The sequence below is a fragment of the Neopelma chrysocephalum genome, unplaced genomic scaffold, assembly GCF_003984885.1.
Source record: "Neopelma chrysocephalum unplaced genomic scaffold, ASM398488v2 Primary Assembly neopelma1_131, whole genome shotgun sequence".
NCBI classification, from domain to species: Eukaryota; Metazoa; Chordata; class Aves; order Passeriformes; family Pipridae; genus Neopelma; species Neopelma chrysocephalum.
The window spans coordinates 1,468,050-1,480,685 of NW_020897793.1; the positions used below are offsets into that span (position 1 = coordinate 1,468,050).

At 35.7% G+C, this 12,636-nt stretch overlaps 1 protein-coding gene across 2 annotated transcripts in view; it reads left to right on the forward strand.

Moving 5' to 3' along the window:
* Nucleotides 1-10,852, forward strand: part of BMPR1A (bone morphogenetic protein receptor type 1A) — an 80,273-nt gene extending 69,421 nt beyond the window's left edge. For both annotated transcript variants that reach the window (XM_027698666.1, XM_027698665.1), the window contains 7 exons: nt 717-816; nt 1,572-1,716; nt 2,455-2,647; nt 3,018-3,315; nt 4,059-4,234; nt 4,960-5,090; nt 6,128-10,852. In XM_027698666.1, coding sequence (XP_027554467.1) covers nt 717-816; nt 1,572-1,716; nt 2,455-2,647; nt 3,018-3,315; nt 4,059-4,234; nt 4,960-5,090; nt 6,128-6,253 — 1,169 coding nt within the window. In that variant the 3' untranslated portion in view covers nt 6,254-10,852. The remainder of the gene's footprint in view (nt 1-716; nt 817-1,571; nt 1,717-2,454; nt 2,648-3,017; nt 3,316-4,058; nt 4,235-4,959; nt 5,091-6,127) is intronic.
* The last annotated feature ends 1,784 nt before the right edge of the window (nt 10,853-12,636 follow it).

Consider the following 12,636-nt stretch of genomic DNA (forward strand, 5'->3'; position numbering starts at 1 on the left):
CAGCTAAACATGAGAAAATGTAATTACAGTATTCCACAGATCTACTTTTTCTGGATTAAGTAATTTTTCTGTGGAGCTCTGTATTACACTTCATCCTCTATTTTCACTTTTCTTTTTTTGCCACTTTCAAGTTAATCTTTTTCTTCATCAATGCCGTCACTCATGGTATTTTTAGTCTCTTTCTCAATGTGCTCATACCTTGATCTACATGTGATCTCTTAATCTGGTTTTATTTTGGTTCCAGAATCTGTTCTTTTTTTTAAGATGTTTTTTCTAATTTCTGCTATGCTTTTGCCATTATGAATGTATCATAAAAAGGTATTCTGGCATTGTTTACTGTTCTCTGCTGTAAATTCATTCTCTTCTTTCTGTTGTTCCCAGTGAAAATAGTTTGTTTTCATGCGCTTACTCATTCATCGCTAGGCAAGTCGTACTGGTTTAACTGTTGCTTTATACCTTCTCAGAATCTTACTGCTCTAAATCTTTCTATTTCTAAACTAACAGGAGTCAACAACTTCAAAATCTCAAGTTAAATCCTTTTTTTTGTTTGTTTGTTTTCATCCAAATGGCATTCTCTGATTTTCTGGTGTCAATACTTACTTCGATACACAGTATATGAAAATATACCTAAATAAGCTGTTTACAATATGTGTTTAATTTATGGACTTTAGAAACTGTACCTTTTTTTTTTTCTCTTTCTCTTTTTTGTCAAATAGATGGACTTTTTGATGGCAGCATCCGTTGGATGGCAGTGTTGATTTCTATGGCAGTCTGCATAATTGTCATGGTCATCTTATTTAGCTGCTTTTGTTACAAGTAAGGAAAGGACTTTCTTTGTTGGCAAAATTTTTAATTTTGCAAATCGAGTGTAAACAGAACAGTTATTTTGTAAATGTACTCAGTTGCTCATATGTAGCTTGGAAGCCATTGTAGTTTAATGTCACATTTCTGTGGGTAGCAGTTTGCATTGCTAGGTAAAACAAAATGTTCACGGCAGAGAATTTTAAGTGAATTTGATCCTTCCTTCTGTATGTGCAGTTTCCTAAGCTACACACAACTTCAGTCACTTTTGATAGTTAAGTTCCATCTGCTTCTGAGATTTTCCTTTTTCTGCTGTGTTTCAAAACTAAATAATTGACCAGCTGAGCTATGGCAATTCATTCAGGTGCCTCTGTCAGCTCCAGCCCTGTGCTGGAGCTGATCATTGGTCTAGAAATTTCAGAGGAAAGGTTGATGTCAGCCTCATCTGCCGCAGTTCAAGGTCCAGTCTGTAAGTTTAAACCAAAATCAAGGGATGTTGTACTAGGAACACTGGCTGTGAGCTGACTATTAAAATGCTGGTTTTCCACCTGACTCATAATCAACTGACGTGCCTGTACGTGCTTTACAACTTCTTAATAGGAAAAAGCTATGTAAGTACATTTCAGGGAAAAAAAAGATACAGCAAAATCTGATTCTCTTTTTTTTCTTTTAGAAAACTTCTACATTTAAATAGCTCCTTTCCTAGATCAATTTGTTACATATTTTGAGGAGTGTTTTGGAGTTCAGCTTAACTCCTGTTACTTTTGCAGGCATTACTGTAAGTCCATGGCAAAAAGGCACTGTTATAATCGTGACCTGGAGCAAGATGAAGCGTTTATTCCAGCTGGGGAGTCATTAAAAGACCTTATTGACCAGTCACAGAGTTCTGGGAGTGGATCAGGATTACCGTTGTTGGTAAATCATAAACTAAGATTTTTTTCTTCACTGAATTTCTCTCAATCACATACAAAGTTTGGTTTGTGCCCAATGCCTAGAACACAGCAGTTTATCCATACAGAATGTTAATGTTTTATATGCAATTATTATGAAAAATGAAGTACAAACAACATGTTTAAAACTTGTCTTCACATAATTAACTAAAATGAAGTGCAGAATTAGATAATATGTTATGAAATCTGTTGGCATCAGCAAAATTTAAAGAAAACTTAGAGCCTACAGACACTAAGATAAAAATGCAAGAAATGGCTAGTACAAGTACCAAATTGAGTGAACTCAAAGATTTTATTTTCTTAGTGTCCACTGACCAATAAAATAGATTTGCTTTTTATTGACTGATAGAAGTCTTCGGAGAGACCTTATAGCAGCCTTTCAGTACCTGAAGAGACCTACAAGAAAGCCAGAGAGGGACTTTTTCACAAGGGCATGTTGTGATAGGACAACAAGAAATGGCTTTTAACTCAAAGGGAGTAGGTTTAGATTGGATATTAGGAAGAAGTTCTTCACTATGAGAGTGGTGAGGCACTGGAATAGTGGAAAATTTCATAGAACAAATCTTACAATAGGAACAAAATTCAAAGCAATCCAAGCTCAAGAAGCAACTTGACCAGATATTTTTGGTAAACTGCTGGGTTTCCTTCCTCTGCCTTATACCCTTTTCTTTCTTTTTTTCATTTTTTTTTTAATCTTCTTTAGGTTCAGCGCACTATTGCCAAACAAATTCAGATGGTGAGGCAAGTTGGAAAAGGACGGTATGGTGAAGTGTGGATGGGCAAATGGAGGGGTGAAAAAGTGGCAGTCAAAGTGTTTTTCACCACAGAAGAAGCCAGTTGGTTCCGAGAGACAGAGATTTACCAAACGGTTTTAATGCGTCACGAAAACATCCTTGGTAAGGAAACAGTGCATTGCTTGCCTGCTGGAGGGCTTGTGTGAGGGAGGAGGAGGAGCAGTTCTTGGGGAGTGGCTTGAGGGGTCTGTGGCAATTTCTGTGGAATAATATGTGCTAATAAAATGTAATTGAAAGGGCAGAATCTTGCTGCTCTTGGTTGAAAACGTGTCTACCGTGTCTTTGCTGGAAGACCCGAGTTGTAATCTCGTGTACAGTTAGAATCAGAGCTTCTGCATTATTAGTTTTCATAAGGGGGATGCATATCCTCTGATACAATACAAGACAATATAGCTTTAGGAATTATTACTGAATCTGCTGCATAAAAACTTTATGTACAAATCAACAGTAACTTTGTTTCTGTGTTCCACAGGTTTCATAGCTGCAGATATTAAAGGCACTGGCTCCTGGACACAGCTTTACTTGATTACAGATTATCATGAAAACGGATCATTGTATGATTTTCTGAAATGCACAACGCTGGACAACAGGGCTCTCCTCAAACTGGCTTACTCTGCTGCATGTGGTCTGTGCCATCTACACACGGAAATTTATGGGACACAAGGCAAGCCTGCTATTGCACACAGGGATCTGAAGAGTAAAAACATCTTGATAAAGAAAAATGGAACCTGCTGCATTGCAGACTTGGGTCTTGCAGTCAAGTTTAACAGGTAGATGAACAAATCCTCTGTAATGGGCAAACATTAGCGTAATTTTTTTATTTAATGCACCAGATACTCAGTTTAAAAGGAAGATGGAATCATTTGGTTGCATGTTGTCATATTTTTTTTCAGTTTTGAGAGTAAAATGTTCTTGAATGCTGGTAGGCATCATGATGAAAATAGATTGTTAAGAGAACAATTAAAATACTCTTCTTATGGAAAATAAAAGTTTTTTAGAGGAAAGGAAGAGGAGACCACCTGATTTGTTATTCAAAACTGACCATTTATAGTAATTGCTATCATGTAGTTTCATTATAAATTCTTTCATAGAAAATTTGAACAGTGTAAAAGGAGTTGAAATTTAATTGAAGAAGTGATACTATAACAGTGTTATTAAATACTTTATATTTTTAAGTCTTTTATTCCAGTAGAACCTAAAAGAAAGCATAAGCCTTTACGAATAATTTTCTGAGTTGTTACCAAATATATTCATCTTTATACTGTTTTTTAATGAATTTTTTTCTGTGTTTTCAATGTTGGGCAAAAGAAACAGTAAACTGTCAACTACCATAGTCACTATGATTTTACTGGATAATCTTTTTCAGGAAAGTACAATGTATTGAGAGGGACATATAAGAAAGAATTTAATTTGTAAATGGGAGCTTGGCAGTGTAGTGATTGCATCATACAAGATTTCATACCTTGTCTCGTAATAGTCCACAATTCGCTAACTTCCTGATATTTTCCTACAGTGACACAAATGAAGTTGATGTTCCCTTGAACACGAGAGTGGGAACAAAACGTTACATGGCTCCAGAAGTCCTGGATGAAAGCCTGAATAAAAACCATTTCCAGCCTTACATCATGGCTGACATCTACAGTTTTGGGCTGATCATTTGGGAAATGGCTCGGCGCTGTGTCACAGGAGGTAAACTTGGAAATATTCTATATAGAATCTACCAGGCCTTTGCCTTACCCTAACAATGCTTCGACAGGAAATAATATAACAAGCTTGTTTCGTCATGAGGCTTGTGTTCTGTAAAAGCAGTAGTAATAGTCTGTCCAGAGGACAGCTTGAAAATCACTGAACTCAACCTTTTTGATAGTTACAGTTAAGCATCTTGGGCTTTTTTTCCCATGCTCAAAAAGCAGAGTGCCTGATTTGGGAGAGATAGTGGGATGCAGATGTTTCACCCCTGTGAAATTGATAAGATATTATTTTTTCTTGCATTTCTGATGTCATTCAGTTTTCTCCTGACACATATTTTGGTGACTCATCTTGGCTTTTCTTTCACTCTTCTTTTGTGTCCTTATAGATCTTGACCTGTATTCTTCTACCTTACGCTTTCTCTGTGCTTCTTTGTAGCATGTAGTGGATTAGAAGAAGCCAAATTCTACATTGGGTATCAAAATCAAAGGCACTGCAAGGAATTGTTGTACCTGTTAAAGTTAATAAACATAATATTGGAGCTTTTATGGGGAATGTCTGATTGTTACAGTGAAAATTTCAGATTTTTGTCCCAGTAAAACAGTGTGGTTGGTTTGACTTGGCACAAAGTTGAGTTAATTTTTGCTCCTGGCTAAGGACATCTGAGAGTAGATATGTAGATTTATTTATTTTAATGGTTCTTGATCTTTCACAATTATCTCCAGGTATTGTTGAAGAGTATCAGTTGCCATATTATGACATGGTGCCAAATGACCCATCCTATGAGGACATGAGAGAAGTGGTGTGTGTCAAACGCCTGCGCCCGGTCGTGTCAAACAGATGGAACAGTGATGAAGTGAGTACGCGGAAAGGGAAAGCTGGTTCAGTTTGTTCGTTAACGTGAAAGGGTGTTTTAGTTTAATAAATATTAAAACATTGTGAAATAGGGACTACATTCAAACATTCTGATACTTTGAAAGACTCACAGCGCCAATAGGAGAAAGACATACTTGAAATCAATTCAAAAAACTCAATTTTTTTGTTTATCTTTTCAGTATCTGAGGGGAAGGTACCCTTAAGCAGCATCCAAGTGTATGAATACTGCTCTGCTTGAGATCTGTGGTGGAATATGTTCAGAGTTTTGATTGGAGATAAAACTTAATTAAGTTTTATTTATTTTATTAATCTTAATATATATAGCATATTGGTTTGTAGCAGAAGGCATTTCATGGAATATGAAGCAATTCCTTTGTAGATTTCCTTTTTTACTGTTACGTTCCAGGACAGGCTGTGACGTAACTAAAATATTTTCATATTAGATGTGTTTTTAAATGACCACAGCTTGAACCCAGTAAACAACACATAACTCTTTCACAGAGCAAGTTCAATATGCCATATCCATTATTCCTTCAAGTCTCTGATTTCTTCTAGGAATTCCCAGTTTTCTCCTTTTTTTTTTTTTTTTTTTTTGGACCGCTGAAAGAACTGTTGTCACATTTTCATTTTCAATGAAAACATTCTCCACAGTTTTCCTGACATAAAAGTGGAGATTTTTCTGCTTATTACTGCCATTTTTGTGTCACTGTTCTTGAGTTGTAACAAGAAGTTCTGGTAATGCATCTTTGGGAAACTAAATCAACACTTCAGTTAGTTCCAGCTACTGTAAATGCTAGGCTGTGAGGGGGAGGGAAAAGAAGGATTGAGATGTAGATTTTTGGGTTTGGGGTTTTTTTCGGTAGACCTGTTTATAATTGTTTCCTACCAGCAGTTTTGCAGAAAATGTAGAAGTTGCACGTTTGGATTTAAGAGTCCTATAATTTGGCCTCAATAGTGAACCAAAATTATACCTCTCAGATCAGGCAGTTGTTACAGTACTGTTGTTTTATTTTACAGTGTTTAAGAGCAATATTGAAGTTGATGTCTGAATGCTGGGCTCATAATCCTGCCTCAAGGCTCACTGCCTTGAGGATCAAGAAGACACTTGCCAAGATGGTGGAATCCCAAGACGTAAAGATTTGACATAGGAAAATGACTTTGGAGAGCAAAGCTGGACTCTTGGATCTTCTCACTCAAACGTGGGTGAGGAAGATAGAAATAGGAAAGAGGAAATAACTGAGATTCAGTGTATTTTCTCAGCACACTTCTACAGGCTGCTAATCAAATCTTTCAGTACTTCATAGACCGTGATACTGAGAGCCTCTCTACACTACATGCTATGGACAGCCTTGATAAAATACACGTTTTGTTTTGGTTTGAGCTGCATTGAGACTTCAATCGTACTTAATGAGTCTCCAGTAAAACTCTGGGTACTGAATTGAATGTTCAGATTACAGTGCTTTCTGTGAAAGCCTAACAAGCTATATGGATTCAACAGAGATGGAGAATATAAGCTTTTTTTTGCCTTCTACCTGATAAAACCTAGTCAATCCATACCAAGTTTTTGTGAAAGAGCCTGTAGGTTATGAATCTGTTTGTGACACTACTCGGTTTAACAGTTCCTTATGCCTTTATGTGTGTGCCAGGATTATTTTGCTGTCATTTGGAATATGTAAGAAACCATTTAAATGAACAAAGTTTTTATGGTCAGGGTTCCATGTATTTTGTGGCTCTACAATCAGAGATTTGCTACAGAATCTTTGCCATTAAGTTATCTTCTGAAATCTCAGTTTTAATTTTGTTTCTGTTTTTGTTTTGGTCACAACGAGAACTGCAAAAATGTGAACCATTAATCAGTTCAGGAATGCCTACCTAAGTCTGTAAAGAGCTTGAAACAATCTCTCTTGAGGTGTAGGCTGCCTTGGTCATCTCATTTAAGGTCTAGTGAGCTCCTTAATTGGATGACTATGAAATTTGGCATTTTTTTCCAAAATGCCACATGCAACCAGCATTTTTGCCATAGAATACTTCACATCTTAGCAAAAAGACCATTGATTATGTGTTTTGCCTTTCTACTTTGTTGGGACTCACTGACAGGTGCCTGCCATGCTCTGAACTCTTTTCCACAAAGGAGGGGATTTGTCAGCTGTAGGAGCGTGCTTTTTCATCGTTTGGCAAAAGTAGGCAGGAGATAAGTTTTGAAAGGCTTACGAACAAGTTTGTTTTACAGACACAAAAGAGGGAAGGCAGGAAGCATTGGGTGCTCAGAGGACTAGAGAATACAGTAAAGGTCAGGACCAGGAGAATTGAATACGTGAACTCCTGAAGATCCACAAGGTGTAGAAGATTTTGAGCTGCTTGCCCTGAGGTTAAACACAGGAGGCCACATCTGTGGGCCACTTAGTGCACAGTTACAAAAGTCAGGATTTGAGACAAGGTAAATCAATTGATGTTTTAAGTTAAGGACATTTGGGAGAAATGGCTTTGAAATTATTTCATGAAGATACAGTAAGTTGCATAACTGCAAAATTTGGTCTTATTGTGCCAACTATTTGGCCTGCACAGGAAACTGTAGTTCCCTCCTTTTTGTCACTGACCCACACAAGTTGATTAAAAGCCAGAACCCTCCATGAGGTTACTGTAAGGCAGAATTACTGATTTATAACTTCTTGGGCACTTCTACTTTGAAGTTAGAAAGTAGTACCATAACTCAAGCTGAAGCTTCAAATGCATGAATCATCTGAAGAATGAACACACAGTATTGGAACCATTGAATCTATTTGATAATTCAAGTGCCTATAACTTTGTACTGTAAGTCTTGTTCTTGGTAACTTTAAAAAGGGAAGTTATTTATACAGTGTGTTTTGTGCTTTAGTAAAAAAAAAAGCCAACAAACACCTAGTGCTAGGTACATGTGTACAATTAGATACATGCACACACACACACATGCCATAGTCGAGATTTGAAGAAAAAAGTTGAGAATAATACTAAAATTGATGAAAAAATGTTAAAACTTCAGATTGATTTATGCCAGATTATTTGTTGTCTTAAAATATGTACATGGAGATTGTTTTGATATGTGTTTAAATTTCCCTTGAAAATACAACTGATAGAAAACAATGTAATGCAGAACTAATGTGATTTGTGAACAATTACAGCCTTCTAGCATGTTACTTTTTTTTGTTTTAATCCTGTAGTTCCCATAATGTAAATGGTCAGGCAAAAGATTGCAGTATTTTTATTTTCTATTGTGATGTACAGACTTTATTTAACAGTTCTACATATTTTATAGAAAACTAGCTATTTCGAGGGACATTTCTTTTTTTTTTTTTAAATAAAGTCATTACTTTTGTTTAGTAATGCCTTTAAGTATTAATATGTATTCTGGCTGAGAAGTTCATAGGTGTGTCAACTATGGTTTTAACTTATTTGAAAACAGCAAGAGGTATATGATAATGTGCCACAATCTTCATGATAAAGGGCTTTTAAAAAAAATAGTTTCTCCGTCCATTGCCAAGAAATAGATGATGATTTTGAAGTTGTGAATCATGTCTTCGCACATAATTTTTGCACAGGTAGATGGAAAATGTTTGGTATAAGCCAAAAAAAGTAAGGGATAGGCTTTTTTTTTTTTCCCTTCCCTAGGATTTTTATCAATAAGAAGGAAAACATGATTATGTAGGTACCCTGCTAGCTTAAACTTTCAATGCATGGAGGTCAGTTTAAAATAACCCATTCCTATTTAAAATATTGTTACTTCTTTTAGGAGTTACCACGTCGTTATTAGCTGTAAACTTATTTTGTGTATTTTTTTAGTTCATTTTTCCCAAGTGTTCAAGAAGCCCCTGCTGGAAGCATGAATTTCAACAATTTGTAATTTTCCCCTTGTTTTCTTTGCCATTGTTTAGGCATTTGCAAGGCAATAGGATGGTGATCTTTGGTTAGACATCTTAGGACCTAAATTGATTTACACATTGATGTCAAGTGAGCCAACTGCTGCGAAGATGGTTTTTTTGAGAGAAAAAAAATCTTTTTGCCTTAAACATAATTTTTCAGCACTTCAGTTACAAGGTTCATACTCAAAGGTATCATGCATATGTCGTTTTTATGGTCCTAAACAGGACCTTCCTTGATTCCCTGATACCCAACAAAATGTTAACACTAAAATATGTGGTTGCATAAAGCACTTGAGCACATACCTGTGTTCTGTGCAAAGTCATTCACCGTTTGGAGCCTAAGTGTGTCAATATGGATATTTTAACAATCATTTGGGGAAAAAAAATATGCTCAAAGCTAGTCCATTAATTTTTACGTAATTAAGCACAATTAGTGCAGACTCTAAAGGTAAATTGTTCCTTTCTGCAATGCTGTCGAGTTCAGAAGCCTTTAAGGTCAGGGAGGGTAATAGGATTCTTCTACTGGACTGTGATTAATCTCATTTTCTTGGTCAATATTGTAAGCATTTGTCATTTAAAGAAATGTCCTCCAGGACAGGCAAAGGTAATTTCTTTCTTTTTTTTTAATGCAAATATCAAGTGGGTGAAAAATATCTTGGGGACTATCAAGACCATGCCTTGGAAGTTCTTAAACGCTCATATGGAGGGATTTTTTGTGTTTATTTAACTTGCTCCATATGATTTCAGTTAGATGGAAAATATTTTGAGTCACTTATATAATTCTTATTGTTACAGCAACTGAAAGGAAACTTTTTGTGTCCCTGGTTAACTTCTAAATTCCACAAGAAACATGATATTCCTACAGAAGAATGTGGGGTTACATTTTCAGTTTATTCTGACTTTCACTTAATGTAAATTTTCCTCAACAAACATACAGCTTTCCCAATATCCATCACTTTTCCCCAATTATTTTCTTAGTCAGTCTTTTTTGAGGTCTTGAATAAAATGTAAAATCAATATTTTAAGTTACCTCCATAGTAATCTAGAATAAAATTTTAGATCTTGATCTGAATGACCATTTGAATGTGTTTATAAAACAAATCATTTGGATACATTTCGTCTACTTTATCTTCACAGACTGTATTTTAGTGGTCTAAAATGTTTGAAAAGCAGAGATACAAAGTTAAAAAACATTCTTTTGCTATTGCAGATATTTTTAAAGGGAAGTTATGAGCTTATTTTCTGTGAAATATTAGAATGATTTAGGCCTTCCTCATTCTCCTGACAGTGCCTCTGAGTCAAAAGTCTTTATCCTGTGCCCACAATCTTTATTCCAAGTAGGGGTGATGTCTGAAAGCAGCTGGCAGTGTTGCACGATATGGTGCTTTATTGGAGCCATGGTGTCCTAGCCTTGGTTGTACAGCAGAAGTGGAGTGCACATAACTTCTGATTTTTTGACAAATCTAATGTAATTGTTGCTTTGTAATGTTCTGCCGTTGAATGCAATTATAGAAGCCCACCCACATCATGTAGTGACGTTTGTGCTCTGACATGACATGCCCAAAATGAAATGTACTATATTGTATACAAAGAAGAAAAAATAACATTGTAGTTAACCTAGAGAAGATGTAAATAAACTATGAAAGAAGAGTGGAACGAGACAAATGGTCACACTCGTGTGTGTTATATGCCAGAAGTGTAGAATACTATAAAAATGTAACACACTAATGTATTTTGTACAGCATCTGCTTTAGAAGGTGCCTTATTGAGTTTACCATGAATTGCTTGTTCTGTACACAGATTATGTCCAATGTATCATTTTTAAGTAAATAACCTTATTTTAGTACACATTAGTAATGTGTTTTGTTACTATAAGATTTTGCCTTAAAAATGTAATGACTTGGAAATCATAATACTGTAACTAAATAATTCCCTACTTTTTAACACCTCGTTTATGGTTTGGTTTTTTCCCCCACAGTCTTTGAATAAGTTGCTAATCATCACTTTTGTTGTTCAATGATGTTCAGAATTATTTGGTGCTTTATAAGTTCAGGCTCTTTATTCCTTGCACTAAATTTGGGCGCAACAGTAAAACCAGTGTTTCCTTCTCCTGATTTTTATCCCTGTCTTACAGCAAAGCCAGAAGCAAGTCAAAATTAAATAATACTTTTATTTGAACATATGCAAGTTCATTACGTTGGTTTTATCCATATAAATTTTTCTCAAGCTCATCAAGTAAAAAGAGAAAAAATAAAGGGAGGGGGATTTTGTGATGGCTTTTTGTTACCTCTGCGTACAACATTCTTTTTGTGTAGTAATACACAGATTAAGAGATTTGAGCTTAATATACTTACATACTGTTGGTTGCAAAATTATGCAGGTGCTTCTGTATAGCCTGCTAAATTTACTCTGGTTTATATGATTCAAGCAAATGAAGACCAGTCAAGGGGATATCTCACCTGTGAGTACACAATTATATAAAGTGTCAGAATTTGTTTTCTCATTGCAGAAATATATCAGCTTCTACTCTCTGTAGAGTTCACTTTTTTAGTTTGCAAGGAGAAAAGAAGTAAGATCAATTTTTGTTCTCTTTTTGCCTTCAATCAGGAGTAATCTTAGATTTAAATATGTTTTTTACATTAGCTAGAAAGTTTTGATATCTGAACATATTATAAACTGATATCAGTATATTATAAAGATAATTATAAACCTTTATTTGTTCCCCCTGTACAGTGAAGTGTTAAAATCTTGCTGTAGAGTTCTGGAAAGTACAGTGGAAGACTAGCCTATGTAGTTTCAAACCTTTTTTTCCTTAATACCAGGAAATTAGACTGCACAAAGTTCTGGTCTCCTTGTAGCTAGTATCTTGGCACAGTAACCCTTTTTCCTACCGTTGTGACTGTTATGTAGCTTGTGGAATGTCCTCACTGATTACACTGATCGTGGTTGGATTTAAAACTGGGATTTTTATATTGGCGTTACAGGAGGATGTAATGAAAAGAGTGGGGATAACTATTTGCACCTGTCCTTGTTTTAACGAGCAGTTTTTCCTCCCCAGTGTTATTTCATGAGACGACCACAGGGTGATGCTGTATCCTAAAAGAAGAGCCTTTGGAAAAAATTGGAGAGTGAAAATAAGTTCTACTGCCTGCTAATAATAAAGATCAAAATGTTATCCTTTATGTATAGGTATTTTTGACCTCTCTATAAAAATATGTTGCTGATGAGCTTGCATCAGTATCTAAGAACTGAAACAACTCTATTTAGTGACGTCTAAACAACCCACATGTATATTTGTGTGCAAGCCAAAACACAAACTGAGTAGTAGTGAATTGAATCACAGGCTTTTAAATAAATTGGAGAAGTATCACTAATGTAATAAAGGATCAGATATAATTCCATTGATTTCCTTAATCCCTTCTGCAGCTTTATCTTCAGCTTTTCCCAAAACACCACTTTGGTCTTTCTCATTGGTGTCAGCTGTGAATCTGAGCTGTGAGAGGACCACTACTGTGGGCTGACCACGTCCTGAGGCTGGTTCATGAGGGGTGACCTCCATGGGCTTCAGAGACTGGCTTGATGTGGGTGTATGAGTTCACATGAATCTGACTTTGGAATTCAGGCACTGAT